The sequence below is a fragment of the Varanus komodoensis genome, unplaced genomic scaffold (assembly GCF_004798865.1).
Source record: "Varanus komodoensis strain SLA01 unplaced genomic scaffold, ASM479886v1 scaffold46_1, whole genome shotgun sequence".
Taxonomy (NCBI): domain Eukaryota; kingdom Metazoa; phylum Chordata; class Lepidosauria; order Squamata; family Varanidae; genus Varanus; species Varanus komodoensis.
In genome coordinates, this window is record NW_025336043.1 from 805753 (window position 1) to 830181 (window position 24429).

Genomic DNA, 24429 nt, shown 5'->3' on the forward strand with positions numbered 1-24429 from the left:
CACGTGCCGCTCGCGCTGCTCCGGGGGGCGGGCCGCCGTTCGCCAGTCGCCGACTCGGCCCGGGAGGCCCCCGGGGACGAGGTGCGCCCGCGTCCGGCGGAAGGGCGCGGTGCGCGGGCCGCCCAGAACGCGAGCAGGAGACGGCCTTGCTCCGGCTCCCCGGAAAGGTCCGCCGCTTCGCCCGAGGCGGCCCCGGGAGGTCCCGCGGGGGCCGACAGGCCTGCCATTTTGCCTGGCCTGACTGCCCCGCGCCGCCTTCTGCTGCGCGGGCGCCGCGACCAGCACGCCCCTTCCCGGGCGGCGCAGGAGGGACGAGCGGCCGGCGATCGGCCAGGCCCGCCCGGCCCGGCCAGGCCCGGGCGGCCGCGGCGCCGACTACGAGGCCCAGGATGCCCCGCGCCGGGGGGAGGCGGGTGCGGCGCCGCGCATGCGCCGCACGGACTCGCCTGCCATAATGCGGCGCCGCGGCTGAGGCCCCCGCCGAGCGGGAGGGGGAGGCAGAGCCGTGTATAAATGGCGCCCAAGCAGGACCCCAAGCCCAAATTCCAGGAGGGTGAGCGCGGCGCGGGCACTCGGCTGTTCGCACATGCCCCGGAGCTCCCTTTCCCCGGGGAGGGGGCGGCACGGGAGCCGGGCCTGCTCCGCCGGCCGCGGCGCCCTCTCTGGGCGGCCCGGCCCGCGAGCCCCTGTCGTTCGGCCAGCGGGCGGGCCCCTCGGCCGCGGGGCGGGGAGGGAGCGCCGCGCGGGCCTCGGGCGGGGACGGGGACGGGGACGGGGACGGGCCGCCTCCTCCCGAGGGCCGCCGCCCCGAGAGGCCCCGGCCTGCCCCTCGCTGAACGGGCCTTTCCCCGCAGGTGAGCGGGTGCTGTGCTTCCATGGCCCTCTCCTCTACGAAGCGAAGGTACGTGGGTCCGGCGGGCGCGGGGGCGGCCTGGGAGCCCGTGCCGCCTTCCCCGGCACCCGGCTCCTTTCTCCGGCTCGCCCCGGCCGGTCCCGCTTTCCTTGTGGCAGAGAGGCCGCCCGGACGGCGCGTAGCGGGGGACCGGGCCTTTGAGGGGTGCCGGCGGGGAACCCTCGGCTGGCAGCGGCTCCCTCGGGCATGGCTATAGGCTGAGGCATTTCAGTGGCTCCTTCACTCAGTTGCTAACTAACCGTTCTTTTTCATTGCAGTGTGTGAAGGTTGCCATAAAGGACAAGCAGGTGAAATACTTCATACATTACAGTGGCTGGAATAAAAAGTGAGTATTTCTGTTTCTCACATCTCTCTACAGATGCCTCCCAACCTCTGGAGATCCAGGTTAAGGTATAAGGTTAGGTACCAAACAGCTGGTCTACAGTGTGTATGTGAGACTGGTATTCAGCAGCCTGTGACTGCATCTCTTGGTGTGCATCCAGTCGAAACGATCCCATAATGGCACCCGATTGCAAACATTCAATTGTAGAGGCATAAATGTAATTATTATGGCTGTTATAGTTTAAGGAAATTTATTCAGCTGTGTAGCAATAGCAGACACTGAAAATGCTCTTGTTGGGCAAGGTCGTGGATTATTTTTTCCGGCTGCTGCTAATCCTGAATGCAACTAGTTCTGCTTTTTCACACTTCGTTCTGCCTTCTAGTAGTTGTGTTGTCACATGTCAAACCACAAAATTCTGACAGGCTCTTTAGAGGGGAAAAAGTGATGTCTTTTGGATAAAGACTTTGTTCTTCAGCTGCTGGTTGTCCATTGTACCTTCGGCACCTCCTGATCAGTCTGATGTTATCTGTTCTAGACCATGAAATCTTGCAGTTCTTATTTGGGTGGAAGTAGCTCTCCATCTGGGAGGGTAATTCTGGTCACGTGCAGTCGCAAAGTGAAGACCACTGGCTTTTCTAAGGCAATGGATGGAACAAGGGAGGCTCTTTCTTGTCGTGTAAGCTTTGAAAGCTGTTCTCTCTTCTTTCAGCTGGGATGAATGGGTTCCAGAAAGCAGAGTGCTCAAATACGTCGACACCAATCTGCAGAAACAGAAAGAACTTCAAAAGGCCAATCAGTAAGTATAAGCAGTAGAGGAACTGTTGTTTTGTGGTAGAGAAACTGAGTCTGCCTAGTAGTGTTGTAAACGGTGTTGTGTGTTGCATGCAGCAGTTCTGGATGTCTGTCAGGGAGGGGCTGGTGTAACTACAGCACTGAAGCACTTCCTGTCTGGGGTTGAGGACCCTTGAGGTGCAAAAGAAATGAACTTCTCTAGGCAAAGGCACAGGCTGCTTTCTCTCTGCCTTCCCATTTCCACAGATGGACACATGTTTCTTCAAAACCGTCTTTCAAAAGTATCGTTACAGTTCTTATTGGGGACTAACAAAATGCCTGTTGCTGGTACAGCAGTGTGTATAGGGAGACAGGGTTTGTACATTGTATGACTCTCCTCCAAGGTGGAATAGCTGATTTTGCTCTCCTCATGGGATTTAATTACGTCCTGATTTTCTCCCCAAAACGGCACTCAATGTGGCTCATTGTAATAACATACAGGTTAAAATTAGTGCTAAATAAAATGTAACTTTGAAACAGCAGACTCAAATGCTGTAGGGAAAATGGGCCTAGATGTAAGAAATGAAGTAGAAGGTCTTTTAGAATTTTGCGAAGCCGGCCATCTGTTCGTTGCACATGTGTACCTTTACATTATCAATGGGATTACTGCATATGTGGCCATCCTCAGGTGGCCAGTACAAAATTCAAATAGTCTGTGTAAATAGAAGCAGAAGATGAAGAAATTGTATTCTTGCTGCCAAAACATGACCAAAAGCAGGCGATGGTAGTAACCGCAAACTCTTCATATCAAGAATCAGGCTAAAAATGGACTGCTAACAGAAAGACTGTGCCAAAATGCAACTTAAACAGCATTCCTAAGAAATTTAAAGTCTACAGAAAGAACAGATTTGTATTACTCAATTCAATTGACTGTGAGCCAGAAGAACTGTAGACTGAAATCAGAGACATTATTAGGGAAGAATGCCAAAAGGCAATTCCTGTAGCAACAAGAAATGTAGCTGGGTGATCAGAGGAACATGGTTGTAAAGGATCGGCAAGAAGCAAAAGCAAAGGGTAACAAACAGGGTCAGGATTCTGAATCCAGCTTTTCAGCAATTATCTTGTAGAGACAAAAAAACCCCTATCATGATCAGACTGAAAAATACGGGAGTTTTTCCAGAAGATCTAAAAAATCAAAGGGAAATCTAAACCTACAGTAGGAATGCTAAAAGATAAGGGAATATACTATCTGACCAGAAGTAAAGTGGAAAGAATATGTGGAAGAACTATACAGAAAAGACAAAAGGATGACATCCCTTTGAAGAGGAATCCTGTGAAGGAAAAAAATCAGATAGGGGAGTGAAAGGTCCTCTGAAAGCACTGGGAAGGGACAAAGCATCTGAAACAGAGGTAGAGAGTAAAGAGCTGTTCCAAGCTTTGGGGATTGAATCGGCCTTAATAGAAATAAGAATATGCCGGCAGATACACCAAACAAAATAATGGCTCACAGACTGGAAAGATTCAATATACATTCCAATTGCTAAGAAAGGGGATGTGAAAGTGCCGCAACCAGAGGACTCCTGTGGGGCGGCAGAGATGTAGAACAAAGTCACACTAATTTTCCATGCAAGCAAAGTGATATTTAAGGTGTTGCAACAAAAGGCTTTACCCTGTATGGAGCAAGGAAATGCCTAAGGGTCAAGCTCAATTCCAAAAAGGGAGAGGGACTCAAGATCATCTTGCAAGTACACGGCATCCGTGAGAGTGCACCAAAGAATTTCAGAAAATCAGTCTATGCTTTCTAGACCACAGCCAAGCCTTCAACTGTTTGGACCATGAGACGCTATGAATGGTCTGGAAATAATGGGTGTGTCCCTGCACTTGATTTTCCTGATGTGAAACTTGTATCATGGACTAGAGTCTAGCGTCGGAACAGAATATGGAGAGACAGAAGGTTATCTTGTCAGGTTGTCTCTGTCAGCACAGGACAATTTTGAAGCACATCCACTGGATGTATAATGGGAAAAGAAAAGGACAGCACCCTCAAACCACAGACCAGCTTACACACTGAAGGTCTGCCTGAATGAAAACACAGTTGCCTGCTGGCAGTGTGGCAGGTGGAGGGGTGCCAACCTGGCCTCCTTTCAGAGGAGAATGCCAAGCCCAGGAGCAGCCATCAAGAAAGCCTCCCTTCCTGTCTTCACCGGGCATGCCTCCAGAGCGAGGAGTCTTCTCCAGAGACCTTAAAACCAACGTGGGTAGCTCTGAGACAAAGCATTCTTCTCATTGCTGTGATAGCAAGTTGCATAGGACTTCACAGCCACAAAGAGAATTTGGAGCAGTGTCCAAAAGTGACTCTAAAGCCAATGAGATGGTTGTAATGAGGGAGCTGAGTGCTTCCTGGAGCCAGGCCCAGTCACCTGGCCAACTCCTAAGTGCATTTCAGATGCAGCCCCACACAGAATATGCTGAACTAATCCAAACAGGAGGTAGCTAAGGCCTTCGTCACCATGGCCCTCTCAAAGCTGGGATATGTAGCTAAAGCTAGTTAGCCATTCTGGAAGCATGAAAGCTTGCACATTCGTGATATTTTTGTAAACGGCTTGGGATCAGGATACCGAAAGGAATGCCTTTTTCCTTATTTGCCCTCCTGCCCCCTGAGATCGGCAACAGAAGCCCTCCTCCGGGAACCCTCTGTGAAAGATGTTAGCAGACGGAGTACCCGGAGGGAGGGCCTTCTCTGCGGTGGCGCCCCGACTATGGAATGCGCTCCCCAGAGAGGTCCGCCTGGCGCCATCATATGTTTTTCGGTGCCAAGTTAAGACCTTTTTAATCAATATTTTAATATGTTTTAATATCAAATTTTATTGTATTTTATTAATTTGCAGCCAGAGTGGATCTTCAATTTATTTATGCTGTTAGCCGTCCAGAGACGTTAGTAATTGGACGGCATACAAATTTTATAAATAAAATAAAGTGTCCATTAAGGTATTTTCCAGCTGCGAATTTCAGAAAGGGGATTTGAAGATTTATGTTCTGCAAGGCTGAATAGAGATAATTCAGCTCCAAAGGAAGATGGGAAAGTGTAACTTTGGGAGTGCTTGACTGTTTCCTGGCCTTGGTAGTGAAAGGTAACAGGAGTATTAACTCTGGAACATTTTTGCTGGCTTTCTTTTTAAAGGGAACAGTATGCAGAAGGAAAGATGAGAGGCGCTGCTCCAGGAAAGAAAACGTCCGGTCTCCAGCAGAAGAATGTTGAAGTGTAAGAAACAACTTGTTTGGTTTTTTGAAAGGCTTTGTTTGTCCAAATCTTCTCAGTTGAAAATGGTACTGATTATGGAATGTTGCTTTGGAAAATATACCTTCCCTTCCTCTCTTCTGAAACACTTGACTTTGAAAGCACTATAAACAGACTGCAAATGGATCTAAAGTACATCTTGCATTCACACAGTTGATGTGGCAATCATAGATTGCAAAGGTCTAAATGACGACAAAGTAAGCACGTGACCCTTAAGTGGAAGTTTCCGCATCAGCACCCATGTTGCACTCATCAAAACCCTTGGATTATTGGATTGAAATGCGATTAGAAGTTTGGTCGGCCATCCCCTCAGCTGGATGGGATTTGAGCATTTAGCTGTAAGTAAGGCTGGCATCACTGCAATGCCTTCTTTAGAGGCCAGTGACCTTGCAATTTCTGTTCTGCAGGGTAGCCAGGGGCTCAGAGAGGCCTAGCTAATCGCAGCTTTTTGACGCTTTTTCAAATTGGCTGTTCTCGACTGACCTACTTTTGGTGGTGCTCCAGTTAATATGCAGCTTTTTTGAACCTTGGATTTAAAGGTTATTGAAGCACAGTTCCCAAGAAGAGGCACTGTATGGTCAAAATCCTTTTTTAGACTGTCACTGCTTCTGTAATGTTGAAGGTTTCTTGAGCTCACCACCTCCTTTTCTTACTGCAGAGCCCTACTAAATGAGTAGGGGCCAGGTTGGCAGCTCCTGTGCTGCAGCCCACTTCAAACAAAACTAGCTGGCCACTGGAATTTCGTCAGGGATTGCTGATCTGACCAGCCTCTGACAGAACAATGCAATTGATCCTTGTAAGCTTGGAATCGACACTGTGTTTCTTCCATGGATGGATGGATAGAACCACACTAACTCAGAGCCCATATCTGTCCACTGGGTCTTTTCCTATAACAAAATAACATTAAAATGTGGGTATGGGCAGATACCGGTCCAGGGAGGCTGCCCGTTGCCCAGGGATTTGTTGAATGGGACAATAATCTCCTTTAAGGTTGTGTCAGTTCTTCAAGCTGAGCTACGTTTTCTTAAAGGTTCCATGTTTTGGGTCTGACACTCTCTCCTTAACTCAACCCCCATTGTGCCTAGATTTTTCAGACGAGATGGAGCGCATACAGTTTGCAGTTTGGAGACCCCTGCAATATCGACGCGGTGAGTTAAGGATGGATTGTCACACCAGGATCTTCATCCTGAAATCCAAATTCCTTGCTTGTGTAGAATTTCCATAACCACTTTTAAGTTTCTCTCTCTCTCTCTCTCTCTCTCTGCAATATGATGTATTTGTAAAGGATTGATGGTAAATCCTCTGTGGAGTTAACTGGTAGAGGACCTCTGAGTGATTCTTAACATATCAGACTGGTTTTAAAGAGTTCTTCATGAGAAGTTTTTTTCCTAGTTAACTCATGGATTGTCCTTCTTCGCTATTGTACTTCCTCTGCTAGCTCTTGGCATTTGGATTTGATTCCTAGGTGTTGCATGTGGATGATCCAGTTGCCTTGCAGGGGGCTGGGAAATGGGGTAGAGGAGTAACATCTTGAAATCATGAGAGAAGCCACTAGCCGTTTCTTAATTCAGCAGGTATAAACTGGCCAGTTCAGTCCCTGATACACAAGGCCACATAGGAGAAAGCCTGGACAAATTATGATAAAAAGCTGCAGGATGTCGGCAGTTGCTTGCCCAAGATGTGTCCAAGAATCTTTCAGAACTTTCTTCTGTTAGCTGGAATTGTGGCGAATCCCTCCTGTCAAGATTAGTAGACTGGCCTGCCACGCTTCTGCTACTGGGGAAGGTGGGCTGAAAGAGGCTTCTGCGTCTGATCAGGCTGCTGGGAATATTCCCTTCTGCAGTGCGACTGCAGCTGCGGCAGGTGCTGGGTGAAGTGCGCCAGCTTTGCAGAACATTAGCAATCTGAAGCTCTTGGTTTTGTTCTCACAAGTGCCGAGTCCGGCTTCTTCAGTATTACCTGTGCACCAAAGGTTATGCCACTCGGATGCCGCTCCCTTAAATACTGGGCCTCCCTCGGCAAACTCACACTGGCGCTTCACTTTGCAGTGGCTTGGTCACATGCTTATTGGTCCAGTGCTTGTGCTTTGCAGCTGTGAACATGAACTTGACGGTACTAGCACAGAAGCCTTTTTTGCATGTGGAATAATGTGTTTCTTTTCCCTTTGGCAGGAAGACCAAAAAGAACAAACAGAAAGGTAAGAGCATCTTTTTTGGCTGTGTCTCTAGCGTGCGTTAGGTTTGCGGCGTTTTGACCAACATTCCATGACTGGGGAGAAGCTGAATGTCGTTTACCATCCTTTCCAGCATAGCAGCACTCAGACTGAAACTGTTAAAAGTTTCAGATAGTTTCACACATGGAGCATGTTTAAGCTCTCTGTGTGAAACTGGGAATATTTCTGAATAAAGTAGGCACTTATTTATGTACATTTTTATAGACCGTCACAGTAGTGACATGGCTGTCTGCACTGTTCGCAGCTGATGGAGATCCATGGATTACAGTGCTGTGATCTAGAATTTCTTAACATTCACACCTGTTGTACTAATGCAGGTGATCTGATATAGTTAAATGCCTTGGTATAAAATAGGAGTCAGAAACTTGTAGTTGAAAACATCTTGAAGGTCCACAACTTCCATAGTCTATCAACAGTGGCTTTGCTGGCTAAGAATGGGAATTGTAAGCCAAAAAACCTGGATGGACTCAAGTTCTCTGCCCAGCCTGAAACATAAAAGTATTATCAATGGGTGTATCTTACATATTCAGAACTTGTAGTATTTCACATCAAGTAATTTATTCTTTAGAGCTTACTGTAGAAATCTAACTTATGATTGATTTGGTTGACTTGGTATAAGAGTGTATAAAATAAGTACTAAAAGTGCATGCAAAATGTACGAAACTATAAGTAGACTTTGCAGGGTGGTCTTCTGTGGCAAGAATTTTTCATATTATTTCAAGAATATAATTTCTGCCAAGTTCTCTACCTTTGTTACTTGTTGCTAGTAGTTAGGAGAGACATACCTATGATTCAGAAGTCGGCTGCAGTAGTTTCTGATTTGGAGGCCTTTTTGTTCATTGCTTTGTTATTTTGAAGGAATAATTCCTTAAAGTGTTTTCACACTATATACATTCTTAACAGAACAAGTATTTCAAGAGTGCTGTAATCCACAGTGCAATATGCAAGACGGGAACTGCTTCTTCCTCTTGTGTACACTCTGCTGGAGCTTAGAAGAATTCTTTAAGGCATCTCTTACAGCATTTAATTGTTTCCAGTGATTAAAACGACTCGATTAACTGACAGCCAGCCCTAGAAGACTTAGCTGGGATTTAATCCATTTCGTAGGGAGACTACTGCTTGTGGTTTGCCTTGGCTAACATGCTGGTTTTCAAGGAGGTTGGGGTCCCTGGGTGTGCTAAAGTGAGCATCCTCTTGGCTGAGGGATTGCCCCTTTTGGGTTTGGGGGCAGGGTCATGAGGGGGAGATGAAGGACAGGGGTGGCCAAGCCTGTTCCTGAATAAATTAACATAGCACTTTTTAAAATAATGTGTTGCCCAGTTAATTGGCTGCAGCTTTTAGCTGACCAAAGGGTTTCTAATTCATTGAATTGATTGATGTGTAATTGGGAAATAAGGCTTTTAACAGAGTATTCCAATGACAATTTTAAAATATATAGTTTGATGGCAGGGAAAAAGGTATGTGTCTGATTTCTGCTCTGCCCAAGAGATGTCTTAACTCTGAGTGTATGTGGGAAGTGCCATCCATGTAAAACAGTTGGCTAAACACAGCTGTGATTCTTTTGTGTGTTGTATTTAGCCCCGGGAATTGGAGAAGGTAGCAGCACCAATGAAAACCCTCAGCCTCCCAGGAAGAAAAGGGCTCGAGTAGACCCTACAGTTGAAAGTGTAAGTTTTGGGGATATCAAGGGCTGACCTTGTTAGGTTAACATTGGTTTATCATTCATATACGGTTAGCTTGCAGTGCAAAAACCACGATTTCTAAGTTGCTTTGGGTTCCTTGGATCTCCCCAGTAGGTGTAGCTGCTAACTTCGCAGCAGAATCAGTCTTCAGTTTCCTGTTCCTTTTTTTTTTTTTTTTCAAGCCAAAGGCAGAAGAATACATTCTGTTCCATCCCAGCAGCATAACATAGGACTTGCACTTGGTACCTTTCAGGAGGAAACATTTATGAACAGGGTTGAAGTCAAGGTAAAAATACCTGAAGAGCTGAAGCCGTGGCTTGTAGACGACTGGGACTTGATCACCCGGCAAAAGCAGGTAACTTTGTAGTCTTGCAAAGGGCACGAAGGGCACAGTTCTGTCACCTTTGCATCTGATGCTCATAAGCCTCCAGGCTCCCTTGAGGTGAGAGAGGATCCCCGCCACCTTGGCTGCCGGAGCCATGCTTCTTCCTGCTTCTGTTGGCTCAGCGTCTGTGGCTTCTTTCCACAGCTCTTCTATCTCCCTGCCAAGAAGAATGTAGACTCCATTTTAGAAGACTATGCAAGCTACAAGAAATCGCGAGGAAACACTGATAACAAGTGAGGAGGGAGAGGGAGAGGGAATTCGGGTGGCTGGCCCGTGCAGGCCCACGGGCAGAGTGTGTTCCTCAGTCTTGCCAGCAGGGACGAGTGTGGAAGCGTCAGTCCTCTGACCGCAGCGCTGGGGCTGGCCTCAGGTGTTTTGCTCATGCAGACCAAGCACCTGCTACTTTCCCAACAGGCAGCATGAGACCCAAGGCATGTGGATGTGGCCACCACCTCCTCCATGTGCTGCTGCAGATCGGTCTGGCCGGGGCTGTGCGTTGCGCTTTGCCTCGTGCCTTGCAGCCGGCTTCCATCTCCTCCCGCCTGCTGCTGGGCAAACCACACGTGGAGCCAGTGGGGAGAGAGTCAGACGATTCACCCAGCAAGCTCCCGGTCTCATTTACCCATGAGGGCGGCCTCAGTCACCCCCACGATCTCCTGAAATCGTCCCGGAAGCATCTCGGGATGCATCCAGTTGTATTTTTAAGTCTCTAGGGTCATTTGACCAGGTCTGCTTCACTCTCAAATTGAGCTATGAGCTGAGCAGGATCCTCATGCCAGGTGTCCTCGGCCTGTCCGGGGCATGTGTGCAGGAGCAAGCTTTTAGAAAGGCCTCACCGGTTGTGTTTCCACACCAGGGTTGCTGCCGAGCACACAAGCTGCAGGGACAGGCAGGGCCACCATCCGGCCCAGTCGGTTTTCTGCATAACCCACTCCGCCTTTTCCTTCCTGACTCAGACAGTGGAAGGGCAGTTTTTCTTCTTCTTGGTCAACAGGAGAATGTAATGGCAGAGCAGCAACAAAGGACCCAGCCCCCGTGTTGCTTGAGGGACACATTTCCCCACACTGGTCTGGGGGAAGCCCCACACGCATGCTGTCCCTCTGTTCTCCCTAAACATTTCCACTCCCTATGAAAAATAAGTTCACCTGCTGGCCAAAAACAGAATGGCAGCTTCCACAGCTGGGGCCTGTCGTCTCTAGCATTGCTCTGCTGCAGCCAGGTGAGGAAGAGGTCCTTCCTGGAAGCATCCCCCAGGCTGTTCTGGGAGTGGACGAGTTCCACTGTGCACGCACCCAGGAGGAGGTCAGCAGAAGGGAACTGGTGGGACCCCAGAGGCATGGGGAGACCGGCTGGGAGGACCGGGGCTCCCTCCCCAGTGTAGTATCTCTTCACGCTCCCTTGACGGCACCCTTTTTTTCCTTCCGAGCCAGGGAATACGCGGTGAATGAGGTGGTGGCAGGCATCAAGGAGTACTTCAACGTAATGCTGGGCACCCAGCTGCTGTACAAGTTCGAGAGGCCACAGTACGCGGAAATCCTGGCGGACCACCCCGATGCGCCCATGTCGCAGGTGTACGGTGCTCCCCACCTCTTGCGACTCTTTGGTATGTATGTAAGCAGGGCAAACAGCGGAAAGGTGTTCTGCCAGCACCCTTGGAAACGCCACTTCCTTGGCAAAAGCCGGGAGAGTTCCATGGCATCCCTGGATCTGCATTTCTGCAGCGTGTCCTTAGGTTAGGGATGCTGGACCTTTAGTGGGTGTGGCCAGAAAAAAGGGTGGTGGGTGCCCCGTCTCCTGTGATGCCTTTATGGCTAAACTAGATGCGGGTGGAAGGTGTGATCGTGCGCATCTCGGAGAGGCTTTCCTTATTTTCTCGCATCTCTCCTTTGAAACAGTCCGGATTGGAGCAATGCTTGCTTACACGCCTCTGGATGAGAAGAGCTTGGCCTTGCTGCTGAACTACTTGCATGACTTCTTAAAGTATGTATAGTTGATTGTTTCTGACTTCCACCAAGCTGAACGGGGAGCGTGTCCTGGTGCTTGTAAGGACAGGCGCACTTCATGCAGAGTCTTTGCATGAGAACAGGCGCTGTGGGCGCCAGCCAAGCTCTGCTGCACTCTGTCTCCCTGGCAGCATTGCAACACTCTTGGTGCGGTGCTCCTGTGTTGTGTGTGCGCTCATGTGCGGGGACAGGGGGCACCTGCTTTTGGGTGGCCTCGTCTTCCAGTAGGCCGGAACTGGACTGAAAGGCCTCTTTGGTGGCCGCTTAGCTCCGCAGATTTTTTCCGGTGGCTGTCTTTGCTTCTAGGCTTTTCAGAGAAGTCCAGGTGTAATAACTGTTGTCAATTCAGGCCGGGGCAGGGCAAAATGTTTGAAAACACCAAGTGGGAGAAAAGCAAGCTTACAGGCAGAAAACAGCATGTTGTAGACAAGTTAGGCCAGTACCTTCCTCTCTGGCATTCTGTCCTTCTGTGTGGATTGTGCCGCAGGAGTATCCTAGCAGAGGGAGAAGTCCAGTTTGTGCCAGCATACACAGTGGACCTCCCTCCCCCAGCTCCAAAGCGTGCCACAGGAGTGTCCTCACAGCCTGCCCCAGTTCTTCAAGGCCCTGGGGAAGTGGGGTTATGGGACTAAAGAACAGCTTGAAATCATGTGAGTTGGCAGAGGACCAGTTCGCACTTTGTTCAGAAAGTTAAGCTAATGACGAGGCCAAACTGTGGAATTCTGTGGTTTGGGAGTAGATGTTGTAAGCCGCCCCGAGGCTTCGGCGAATGGGGCGGCATAAAAATGTTTTAATAAATAAATAATAAATAAAATGTTGAATATTTGTCCTGCACGAAGGGGCACTAACCTCCTTCTCGGCCGGTGCACAGTTCAACCCTGTGGCTTTTCCCCCTCTGGTTCGCAGGTATCTAGCCAAGAACTCCTCCACATTGTTCAGTGCAAGTGACTATGAGGTTGCACCTCCAGAATATCACCGGAAGGCTGTGTAAGCTGCTCACTAACAGTGCTAGTGTGAATTTACGATTGGTGTGCATTGCTGGAAGGGGCCCTTGGATCTCTGTGGCTCTCTTGCCCAGTACCATGTTGTCCACAGTCTCTCGCGCACGTATTTCTCTCTGCGAAGCTGACGTGTGTGTCGAGTGAATAGTGTTTGTGTCTTCAGATGGAACTGTCACCATCCAAGTCCCGGGGGCTTTCTTCAGTTCTGAAACAAATCGCTTAAGTAAGAGAGGCTTCTCGAGTGCTTCGTTGAATCAGTGGGTGTTGGATTGTTGCTGGAAATGTAAATGACATTTCATAACCCAAGTCCTGCATGCTTTTAGGTCCTTTTTCCTTGACACCAAGCAGTGCCTGGCTTGGTAAAGTGTTGTCATGTCTTCTGCCCAAGAGACTCTTGCTGCCAACAGAGTGGGGAGGACCAAACACAGGTGTACACTTGAAACTTTGGGGGTGTTGGGGGGAAGCGTCCTTGTAATTTCTTGGTGTTGGGAGGGTCAAGTGTGATTGTCAGTCTGTTCTTTGCCTGCATTGTTACGGAACTGTGGAGCTGTTTTGTCTGTTGATTTGACTGCACCTTCTAACATAGGACAAGTGGATCATTGTCTCACAGGTTTTCTGAAGGGATGTTTACAGGTCCCCTAATAAACTTTTCTATTTCAACTGTTAGTTTGTCTTGTTGCTGCCTGAAAAACCAGACCTCTTAAAGTGGAAGAGGAGGGTGGTGGAGCTTCCATGAATCTAAATCAAGACCTGCATACAAACATGCTCCAAAAGAGGTGCTTGCTTCTAAATGTTCAGATGAGGAGGGAGCAGTGTTGATGAGCAGAAAGAATAGACCAGTCCACATGTTATGATTGCCTGTGGCTTGAACAACCCATGGACTGTCGGGGTCAAGTACCTGCCACTTTACTCAGCAGCTCCGACTTGGCTCTTTTGTAGGTTGCTTAGCTGTACATGTGGACGTGGGTCACTGGGTTGTTTATCCCCTAGACCCAGCAGACTGATTGTGGGCTGCTGTGTAAAAGGACAGCAATAACACTACTCGTTGTGTACTTGAGATATTCCTGAAATACCTCTTGCTTTTTGCTCACATCTGTCTAAAGGCTGTCATTTTGCAGATACCAGTTTCTAGATTGACCACGCAATAGGCCTAATGGAACTGGAGCTTGGAAAGAACATTCAGGTTTACAGGAAGATTGAGTGCTCAGGCGGGCCTTTCCTGCTTTATCCTGAGGTTTCAGAGCCAGTTGCAAAGTCCCACTGGAAGAAAATGTGGTCAGGTGTTGTGCAAGGCCCCCAGTGTTGTGGTTTGCTGAGTATATGTTTAGTTATATTGTATGTATCACCTACTTTTTTTTCCTCCTGTGGAGGGACTCAAGGCAGCTTACATAGCTCCGTTTTTCCCTTTCAGCAGGTAAGTAGGACTGAGTCTGCAACTGGCCCAAAGTCACCTGTTGGGCTCACTTTTCCCAGGCCCCGGTGCAGCGCCTCAGCCACCACACCAGCTCTTGCTGATAACCCAGTAGCCAAGCTTTTTGGAGATGCTTACAGTAAAAATTAATAAGAGGAGGAAAAACACTGCAAAAGAAAAGGGCAGCAAATGAAATGAGTGCAGGCATATAATCCCAAAATATTCCTTTGGCCCAGGGGATGCTTGGGCTCTGGCATAGAGCCAGGGCCTCAGGAAACAGGCTAGGGCCAGGCCCCTCGATTGTCCAGCTGCTGGGCCTGAGCACAAGACAGGTTCCATTCCAAAGCCAGGCCCAAAGCCCGGTTTGAGCTGATTTGAGATAATCGGTTCTGTCCAACAGCTACACCCCTGGGAACTTTTCTGGGAAGGTGACGTTGCTATCCAGCCTAGCACTGCCTACCTCTACCAGACCCAAATCCTCCCCGGTACAGCCCCTTCCAAGAAAGAGTTCACAAGCTCCAGGAGTTCTGAATCGGGTGTAACACTTAATTCCCATCGCTTATTGTTTGGAATATTGCGAGGAGTGCCTGCACCAAGCGCTGCCTGGTGAATTAAACCCTTCTGTAGCTTCCTGGCTGGCCTCCGCAGCAGGAGACCATGTGAGCAGAACGAGCACTGAGCTGAGGCCGCTCCATTGTTTGGCTTTTTCCTGCCTTTTTCTGCAGCTTGACTTGTGGCTTCCTGCTCTCAGTGGCACTGTTTTCTGCCCACTCCCATGTGAGCCCCGCATTTTCCATTGCGATAAATCACATCGCTCAGCCCCCTGCTCACCTCTTCCCTGTTCGCTGGGTGTGCGCACGGTGCATGCTTGCTATAATCGTCAGACTGGCAGTATCGGCCGGTCTCCAGTTCTTCTGCCACCTGTCAGCCGTGTTCTATGGACGGATGGTCAAAGCCAATGATCCAGAGGACAGAAGACATTCCTTGACCATCCAAGGACTGCATCCCAGCCATCCTTTCCTCCTCCACATTCACCAAGGTGCAAGGATGTCTTCTTTCTGGGTGAGATGCTTGTCTTTTGTTTGTAGTAGCTTGGTACCTCTGCTGATACTTTATCCAGGAGGGAAAGGGGTGGAAGAAGGTAGACGGTGCTTTTTGTGCTGGTTTTCATTTCTGGAAAGGATGTGTGAGACTTTTTACCTCCCTTTCAGTCCATCTTGCAGGGGAGAAAGATGCAGTCTTTGCTTCCTTGTCTCTTTGCCTCTGATGCTAGTTGAACACTTGTGGGGCTGGGCCTTGGCAGTTACGGTTCAGAACAGTAACCCTGCATGTCTATTTGTAAATGTTTGTGTTCTCCCAAGATAACAGCACTCTTCTCTGACTCCTGTTGGATGGTCAATCACCCTCCTTGTTCCTTTGCTATTTTGTATGCCAAGATCTCCAATCTTCAGAAGACGCAAACTAATAAGGCAGGCCCAATTCTAAATAATGGAGTTTTTAAACTGACTTTCACTGTTTTAAATGGGTTTGGTTTCAAAGATGCTTCTGGAAAATGTACCTGCACTGGTTCTTCAGGGACCGTTGTCCTCATGCTTTAATTTCTGCACAGACTTTCCCATGAATCCTTTTCAAATTGAGAAGAGGGGATTGCATCCTCTGCCTTTAGGTTTTCATGGCCTGTGAGGGGTGGGGTCAAGAAACATCTAAAGTCCATGTAGTGGCTAATCTACTGGGATTTGAATCAAGACGAGGAATAAAATGGAATCCTTGCATATTTGCTGATTTAAATAACAAGCTGCATACCGAGCTGCTAGCTGATTATACCTAAGATCTGTACCACCAGATAACGAAGGAAGGGCAACCATTTTCCTGTAGCAAGACTTGTCAACAGCAGAAGTTCTGCCCTCCAATAGCTGCTGACTGACTTGACAAAGATTTCCAGTTACAGAGTGCCGCAGAAGATAATTGCAGTATGCAGAACACGCAATTATGGTATGTGGATAGCAGTCATTTGATGGTGTATGTGGCGCAGCCCCAAAGAAAAATCGTACTGTAGCGGCCAGTTGGAGCAAGGTAGCCTCTGCCCTAGCTCAGAAGGTTACCAGAACAGCTTAGGAGGTGGGGGCCGAGGTGGACGGTGGCACAGCGGCTGTTTTCGATTCCTACATGCACATGGAAAGGTGGACTCTGCTCAGTGAGCAGCTGCAGCTGATGGGCAGAAACTTAGACATGTTTACATCAGCATGAGTTTCAGACAAGCCACCAGTCACTGTGAAAGTGGTAAAAAAAACCCCTTTATCCCAATTTATTTATTAGATTTATATCCTACCTTTTCCCTTACAAAGTACTCCAAGCGAATTCAAGTGTTGAGCTCCCCTCTGAAAATATCATATCGTAGAATAATACATTTCAAAGGACCTATAAGGCCACCAGGTCCACTTACACCCTCCCTCCCAGAGGGCTGTCCGGCTGCATCTTGAATCCTCACGTGTGGGAGAGCTCACAACCTCCCTAGGTCAGTGGTTCCACAGTCATACCGCTGCAACAGACAGGAAATTTCTCCTGGTGTCTTGCTGGAATCTGCCTTCCTGTAACCTGAGCCTGTTATTCCGTGTCCTGCACTCTGGGAGGAATGAGAAGAGATCCGGACCTTTCTCTTTGTAGCAGCCTTTCAAATACTTGCAGAGTGCTATCGTATCCCTCCTCACCCTTCTCTTCCTCAGGGTAAACGTGCCCAGTTCTCTCAGTCTCTCCTCGAAGGGCTTTGTTTCCAGTCCCCGGATCATCCTCATTGCCCTCCAAAACATCCTGTCCACAACAGCTCCGCTCCACTCTTCCAAGTCCCAGGTTGTGACTTCCCTTAAGGATGCAGTCCGTCTCACGCTTGGGCTTCCCTTTCGTCTTCTGCCTTTTACTCTCCATAGTGTGATTGTCTTCTCCAGGAAGTCTTTTTTTCTCATGATGTGTCTGAAGTGTGACAGCCTAGGTTTTGTCACTTTTGCTTCTAGAGAAAGCTCTGGCTTAATTTGATCTTGGACCCACCTGCCTGGCTCTGTTGGTCCAGAGTATTTGCAAATACCTCTTCCAGCAGCAAGTTGCTAACACATCAGTTTTCTTCTTGTTAGATCGTGATCGGGAGTACAATAGTGTGGATGAGCTTGGCTTGGTCTCCAGTGAAACATCCTTATTCTTCATGATCTTTTCCAGCTGCTTCTTTGCTCCCCTTCCAAGACTAGTCTTCTTATCCCTTTGCATTGATGGCTGAATTAAGTCATTGGTGATGAAACTATGAATCTTTCATAATTTCAATTTCTTCATTGTTGATAGTTGTATAATTCTTCTACGGTCACAATTTTTGTTTTCTTAACAAGCGAAAGGCCTGCCTTTGAACTTTCTTCTTTCACTTACATCAAGAGGATTTTTAATGTTTATATTTATTGTAATTTATTGTTGTAAGCCGCCCCGAGGCTTCGGCGAATGGGGCGGCATAAAAATGTTAAAAAAAAAAAACATCTCAATTCATTGCTGCTTTCTACCAGTAGTATGTTGTTATCTGCTTATCTTACTGACATATCTTTAAATTTAATTCCTTCTTCTGACTAATCCAGTTTTTCTTACTATGTGTTTTCATACAGATTGAACAGACCAGGAGATAAAATACACTCTGACACCTTTGCTTAAGGGAAAACCTTCTGCTTCTCCATATTCTATTCCAGCAGTAGAGTCTTGTCCATGCTACAGGTTCCGTGTCAGGACAATCAAGTGTGGAGGCGCACCCATTTTTTCCAGACCGACCATAGCTTCTCAGGGTCCAAACAGCCAAAGGCTTGGCTGTGATCTAGAAATAATCTGATCTCCTGAAATACTTTGGTGCACTCCAGTAGACAATGTGTATTTGCAATATGCTCTTAAGTCCCTCTCACTTTTTGGAATCTAGCTTGATGGTTAGGCCTTACCTGCTCCGGATTGGGTAAGGTTCTTTGTAACACCTTGAACATCACTTTGCTTGCGTGGGAGATAGGTACGATGGTCCTCTGGTTGCTGCACTCTTTTACGTTGCTTCTTTTGAGGATTGGAATGTGTATTGAATGTTTCCAATCTATGGGCCATTATTTTGCTTGGCATAATTACGTATTGACAAATATAAGAGGTTCAGACAGTATATTCCCCTGTTGGTCTTTCAGCATTCCTAATCTAGATCTTAGCAGTTAAGCAGAGCTTAGTATTTAGAATGAATCTCAGTTCAACTTCCAAGTCTTCCTCCTGCATATGCTATTATATATAATTCTAATTTTCCGTTCTGGAGAGATTGGTGTGAGGGTGGACTTCAGTTTAACTTGATTTGGGGACTGGGCTTAAGCCAAAGATGTCCTTGTTATGTGGTGCATATGTATCAGGATGTACTTGAGCTATTCCAATTGTGTGAGATCCAAAAATGAGCGGAGGCAGTGGCACGGAGCTGCCCGTTACACCAGAGAATGAAGCCGGTCCACCCCTCGCGTCTGCTTTTGTTTGTGCTCTCGTTAGGGCTGATGGTGAACACAATTAGAAATAGTGCTGACATGAAAGGAATTGACCTCAGCAGGAAAAAGCATTTCATCAGCAGGTTTGCAGATTATATAGGTTCCTGCAGATGGGCCAGCAGCTGCATTGTTGCTTCCTAACTGCCTCTTGCTCTTCATGGGATAACTTGCCCCCGGCTCTTCTGGGAGGAGGGAAGAGATCGCGTAGTTGGGCATTCTTGATGTCCAGACTGTAAGAGCATTTCCTCCAGGCTCTGGGATCTTTCCTTTCAAATGTCACTGAGCTTCTTTCTAACTTAGGCGGAGATGCATGCTGGGTTTCTGTCCAGTTTAAAGACAGACTTCAGGCGATGCGGAGATGTTGATCCCAAAGGAGCATGCCTTAGATTGTTAAAGTGTGTGTCACCCGACTGGTTGCATTGCCGTGCATCATGCACTGCCTTATTTGTATCCCCTCACTCACGGAGCCGCATAACGGATGAGAAACAACAAACGAGACTGGGGAATTGTCTGGTATGTTCTTGATTCCCCCTGCCCAACTCCCTAAACTAAAAAAAGTCCATGGGGAAGGCACGGGGCCCATCAGGCACCAGTGTGGTGCTACTTTTAAGGTAATTATTACCACAACTGCAACCTGCTATAATTTTAGGTCATCCACAGGCATGGCCAGAATTCCTAGCATGGAGGCTCTGTGCAGGTATAAAATTAGGGATTATATTTTCAGCTTGCGCAAGCTCCAGCTGGAGGTCCCGAATAGGGTTCATGCTTGTGATTCCTGCTTCATGGTCAACTGGACCTTAGCGCTCTGTGACATGTATTGAAGCAAGGACAGTTCACACTCCAAATTTTGAGGAACATCAGCACACCTTTGCTGACCGTGCAGGTTGCAAATGAAGAAGAACCCTTTGCACTGCTTTGGACCAGTTGCTGACCAGGCAGCCTCTCTCAGGCACCTGTGAACCTAGTCTTGCAGGTGCTGTTATTACCTGTGTGGGCCTCTGTAAGTGACCAACAACATCTTGTTACTAATCCTAATGTTACTTCTTCTAAAGCTAAAGAAGGTAAACACATTTGAGAGGCTGAGACATAATTTTCCTCTGCCTCAGGAAGCTGTGCTGAGAACTATATTTGTTCCAGCCCTACTGGCTTATCCAGCCAGGCTAAGGATGGCGTTCATAGCTGTGTCACCAGCTGCCTCTCTTGCTAGCTGCAGTCCGATTCTTGTGCAAAGAAATGGATTGCAACCTCTGCTTTGCTGCTCTTTTTATCCCTAGTTTGTTTAGCTCATGGGAAATGCTGGAACGAAGAGGCCCTTCGTCTCCCACACTGCCTGCTGGAAAGCACACGACTGCAAACAGCTTGGAACTGCTCTGGGCTTGCCTGCTTAGAGCAAGAGCCTTGGAAGCAGTTTAGGGGCATTTAAGGTATCTGTAGTGATTGGCTCGGCTGCTGTCAGAAACCTCCCATTAGTTTCTTCGTTCTTTCCATACCCTATTGTGCCAATTTAACTGGGTGGTTCTGAAGCAATAGGGATGAAATGAACTTTAGCTGGATAACAGCTTTTTGATTTTGGTGCCAGGTGTGTCCCCTTTGTAGTCATCGGTTTAGCTGCAGCTGCTGGGGGAATACCAGGCCAAGGTGGATCCACAGTCCATCCCGGTATTACTGACACTGAGTAAGGGGGGCTCTTTCTTGGCCCAGCTGGAGATGCCAGGAGGGAGTATAAGGTGGGGGGGGGCAGCCCACATGCAGCACCCCTGACTTATTTGTGTTTACTCAGGCAGAGAACAGCCTATCCAATGACAAGTGGCAAATAGTCAAGGCACGGTCTGGTGTGGCATTGCCCCATTTCTGTTCTTTTTGCCCCCTGGATTGCTGTTACTGGACTCCCCAGAGGGAGGCCTGGGCAGACAAACCCCACAGGCGTCGCACCCTGGTGAGCGTCGGATTCCCAGGCTGCGCGAAGCCCGGGCCCCTTCAGCCGCTGGCTGCGAGCGTCTCGGCCGCGCCCATGCCGCTTCCTGCGTAGGGGCTTCCCAGCAGGAGGGTTTGCCTGCCAAGAAGCTTTGCTCCAGGCGGCCTTGCTCCAGGGATGCACGGAGGGGCTGCTTGTGCGGGGACAGCCTTTCTGCTCGCTCCCCCATGCTCCGCTGCCTTCTCAGGAGCCCTGTCTGCGGATGATGGGACTATGTAGCCCATGATGGCGCTGGGCTTGCCCCGAGAGTGGGGTGGGAGTGCCCGCTGTGGCTTCCACAGCCCTACCCGAGTCCTCCCGTGCTCCTTGCTCCGCCGCGGAGCATCTGCAAGGAAAAGGGGCGGCCCGCTGGCGCCCTCGACCGGCAGGGCGGCGCTAGAAGCCGCGCACGCCCCAGGCGAGGCAGCCGCCGGTCTCGGCGCGGGCCAGAGGGCGCCGGACGCCACACGCCGCGAGCGACGCGCCATCCGCGCGCACTGCGAGGCCGCCGCCCCTGCCCGCGCCTTTAAAAGCGCCTGGGCGCGCTGGCCACGCCCCGGCCCGCCCAGTGGGCGTGGGCAAGGCGCCCCGGCCCCGCAAACAGCGAGCCGGAGAGGGAGGAAGTCCCGCCTGTCCCGCGGAGCGCCCTTTCTACTGGCCGCGGCTGCGACTCGAGCGGCCCCAATTGGTCCGCCGGCGGCGGCGGGGCGGCGCGGGCGCGGGGGCAGCGGAGCGGAGCGTCCCGGTCGCTGGGCCGGCGGGCGAGAGCAGCGGCGGCGGCTGGCTCGGAGCGCGGCATGAAGAGCCTCAAGTCCCGGCTGAGGAAGCACGAGGCGGCGCCGGGCGGCGGCGGGGGCAGCGCGGGCGCGGTGAGTGCGCGGCGGCCGCCGGGGGGCCCGTCGCCTCGCTCGAGGGCTCGGCCCGTCGGGGGCGGGCGGCGGCGCCGGGTCCGGGTCCGGCTTGGCCTCTGGCGGGAGGCGCGCCTAGGGAAGCTCCGCGCGCCTGCCGCCTGGCCCTCCCGGGTGGGCAGCCTGGCCGCGGGGCTTGCGCCCGACCCCCCGGAAGAGCCGAGGCGCCTGGCTGGCGTCGCGGGACGAGCTCCGTGCGCGGGAAAGCCGCCCCGTTTCTCCAGCCCCAGACCCCCGGGCGCCCCGCGCTCCTCTCCGGCGTGGCCGCCTGGCCGGGGGCGGCCCGGTGAGCCCCTCCGCGGGTTCCTCGCGCGACTGGGCGCCTGCCGGGCGGCCTCGGGTCTTGGGCCGCGCCCCGCCGGGGCAATTGCCCAGGCTCCCCTCGCGGCGGCTGCGCGCCGGCCTTCGCGTCCCCCTGGCGCGCTTTCCAGACGGGAGCCGCAGCTACCCCTTCCCGCGGCGTTTCCCTCTTCAAAGGCGCTGCATGGACGAGGTGGATAAGAGAAGAATCGGGGCGATGGGGGACCCCCGAGGCCGTTTTCCTTTGCTTTGCGGCTCATCTGGGGAGCCTCTTTGGGGAGCCGAAGGGCCGCATGGCAGAGTTGGCTATGGGCAAGACATTCCCTCGCTGCGGTCTCCCTCCCTTCCCCGTTTCCGTCCCAGGGAGCTCGCGGGGGGGGGGGGAGCCACCTTTGCCTCCCCCAGCCCAGTTGCTCTGCTTCTTAGCTGTTTTCCTGAAGAAAGCCGAGTGCTGGGGTGCGTTTAGCATTATGGAAGTGTGGCAGCCCCCCTGGGAACTTGCCTGTCTGCTGCTCGGCTGAGAACTGGGAAAAAATGGGCTCGCTGACACAGAAGGGAGTGGACAGAGCTTTGCACGCTGTACTGGGACTGCAGCAGGGAGGAGAAGGTAGTATCGGGAGCCATTATGTTATATTGGCCTGACCTTATTATCTGGGTTGTATTTTGTCCTGTGCATGTTATTCCCTGTCAATTTGCAAACAGCCTTGGGATAGAAATCAATTAAGTCTTATTTGTAATGTTTACAAATAGTTTACATTCCAAAATATCTAAGTGACATACAAAGTAAGCATCAGCTCGAACATAATTAAGTAGTAAAATACAAAGTTGCTGCAGTAGTGAATAGTCTGCATATAATCCTAACCCTGGGAAGGCTTCTCTGGATGAATACTTTTTTTAAAAAAATGTATTGAAACCCCAGTATTGTTGGGGCACATTTGTATCCATGGGGAAGGGGGGAGTTCCATAAAGCTGGTGCCCCCACAGTAAAAGTGCTGTTCTGAGTGGTTGCAAGGTGAACTTCAGTAGATGTGGCACTTGTCACTGTAGTCACCTGGATATTCAGAAATACAAGGGATCAAACAAGTTCTTTAGAACCCACTTCCCAAGTTGTTCAGTGCAAAGCATCAAACTTTTCCATGTAGCACATAGGCAGCAGCCCAGGCTGTGGGTTCTTCAGCACGTGCCGCATGCTCACTGTAAGCAGCCCCTGTCGACAACTGAGGGGCCACATCCTGCACCTGCTGTAGCTTCTGGATCCAGCAGAAGAGGAGGCTTTCATAGTTCCCAGTGCTGGAACCGCAGTGGTTGTCCCGGAATAGCTGTACTTGTTGGCATCAGCTGAAGCTCATAAAAGACACTCCTAGCCACCAAGGTCAAGGTACAAAGAGGGTTCTGGGATTAATCCCAGCCTAGCTCCTTCAAGAGGAGTTCAGCATTACATAGAACAGACCCCTGACCTACCTGTCTGCAGGACCTTATGGCTTATGAAAGTAACTTGCGTCACCAGAGTTAACTTTACTTAATTGTCCACAGGCATGCAAAAATTAAAATGAGATGCAAAGCGATATCAAAACAGAGGTTATGCTAAGAAATAAAATATTTTTTTAGCCTGTATTAAAACACCCAATAAATTCATGTGGCATGTAACTTCCTGCTTCCCCAGCCCAGCTCTTCAGGGAAAGGTTATTGGTGTTTTCTGACAGGTAGTTGAAGAAAGTGACTTCTTAGAAGCTGAGTAGTTAATGTTGAATTTGAGTGCAAAGGGTGTTTTTCATCTTCTGATTCCAAAATACATTCTGAGGCAGTGGCTGTCAGGTTTCTGCTAGCTAGCACATTGCCTTTAAAAAACCTAACATAAATTTAGGGTGGAGTGCAGTGGGTTAGCCCTTGACCTCAAGCTCCTGAATTCAGAGGCTTATGGTCATCCTGTGTAGGGTGCCAGGATAGGTGGAGGTAGACTTTGTCTCTGTCCTCCCACCAACATTTTGGGGTTTTGGCTATCTGGCTAGGGCATTTCCAAGGGTGCAGGGAAGCCAGAGAGACATCAGGATAGTTTCCATGATTAGTTATCTACTGTAGGAGGTGAAAGGATGAAGAAACATAGAAACAGAGCGAGTCAGAAGGGGTCTCCCGGGCCATCTAGTCTGACCCCCGGCACCAGCCGGCTCTGCTCACGACATGCCCACCATGTGCATGTCTAGCCTGTCCTTGAACACCCGCACCGATGGGGCCTCAACTGCCTCCCGGGGAAGCCCATCCCACACCCTCGGGGTCCTGACTGTCAGGAAGTGCTTCCTGGCATCCAAACGGAACCTTGGCTCCCTGAGCTTTGCTCCGTTGGAGCGCATCCTGCCTTCCTCTGCAGGGGAGAACAGGTCTCTACCCACCTCCGTGTGACACCCCCTCACATACCTGCATGTCGCCAACAACCTACAGGAAATGTCTGCACTTGTTGGTAAAGCACTTTGATTCTTTCATAACTTCAGGGCTAGATCTTTCAGCTTACCTGTGAACTTGGAGTAAGATTATAAACCAAGTTGATCAGGTTGGTAGGTGTCGTAATCCAGAGGAGAATCCCTTCAAGAGCAGGGGATGCAGGGGGATCAGAATTTGCATACAAAACACATGTGATGGGGCAAAAGATGTGGAACAATGGGAGAGACTGGGGGCATTGAGTGCAGATCTTAGACCAAAGTCAGAGGAGGAGACTTTCATCCTACTAACC

The 24429-nt window shown here is 49.9% G+C and overlaps 2 protein-coding genes across 4 annotated transcripts in view; both read left to right on the forward strand.

The window, feature by feature from the left end:
* The first annotated feature begins 444 nt into the window (after positions 1-444).
* On the forward strand, positions 445-13268 carry MORF4L1 (mortality factor 4 like 1). 2 transcript variants are annotated; one of them, XM_044444898.1, is made up of 13 exons: positions 450-553; positions 855-901; positions 1171-1238; positions 1945-2031; positions 5188-5268; positions 6390-6452; positions 7476-7501; positions 9116-9204; positions 9473-9574; positions 9749-9837; positions 11035-11207; positions 11500-11584; positions 12514-13268. In XM_044444898.1, the coding sequence occupies exons 1-13, from the start codon at positions 514-516 to the stop codon at positions 12596-12598; spliced, it is 1035 nt and encodes a 344-aa protein (XP_044300833.1). In that variant the 5' UTR covers positions 450-513; the 3' UTR covers positions 12599-13268. The 2 variants fall into 2 exon arrangements, with proteins under 2 accessions (XP_044300834.1, XP_044300833.1); XM_044444899.1 differs by lacking the exon at positions 855-901 and having other exon boundaries at positions 445-553.
* A 1161-nt stretch (positions 13269-14429) lies between these two features.
* UACA (uveal autoantigen with coiled-coil domains and ankyrin repeats) overlaps positions 14430-24429 on the forward strand; it is a 48889-nt gene continuing 38889 nt past the window's right edge. For both annotated transcript variants that reach the window (XM_044444825.1, XM_044444826.1), the window contains exon 1: positions 14430-15081. In XM_044444825.1, the coding sequence (XP_044300760.1) occupies positions 14884-15081 (198 nt within the window). In that variant the 5' untranslated portion in view covers positions 14430-14883. The remainder of the gene's footprint in view (positions 15082-24429) is intronic.

Excerpts from the sequence above, each read along its gene's own strand:
- MORF4L1 (XM_044444898.1), top strand. The coding sequence starts at position 514 with ATGGCGCCCAAGCAGGACCCCAAGCCCAAATTCCAGGAGG. Across the intron at positions 9,205-9,472 it reads TAGACCCTACAGTTGAAAGT|GAGGAAACATTTATGAACAG; the intron begins GTAAGTTTTGGG and ends GGTACCTTTCAG. Across the intron at positions 9,575-9,748 it reads TGATCACCCGGCAAAAGCAG|CTCTTCTATCTCCCTGCCAA; the intron begins GTAACTTTGTAG and ends TTCTTTCCACAG.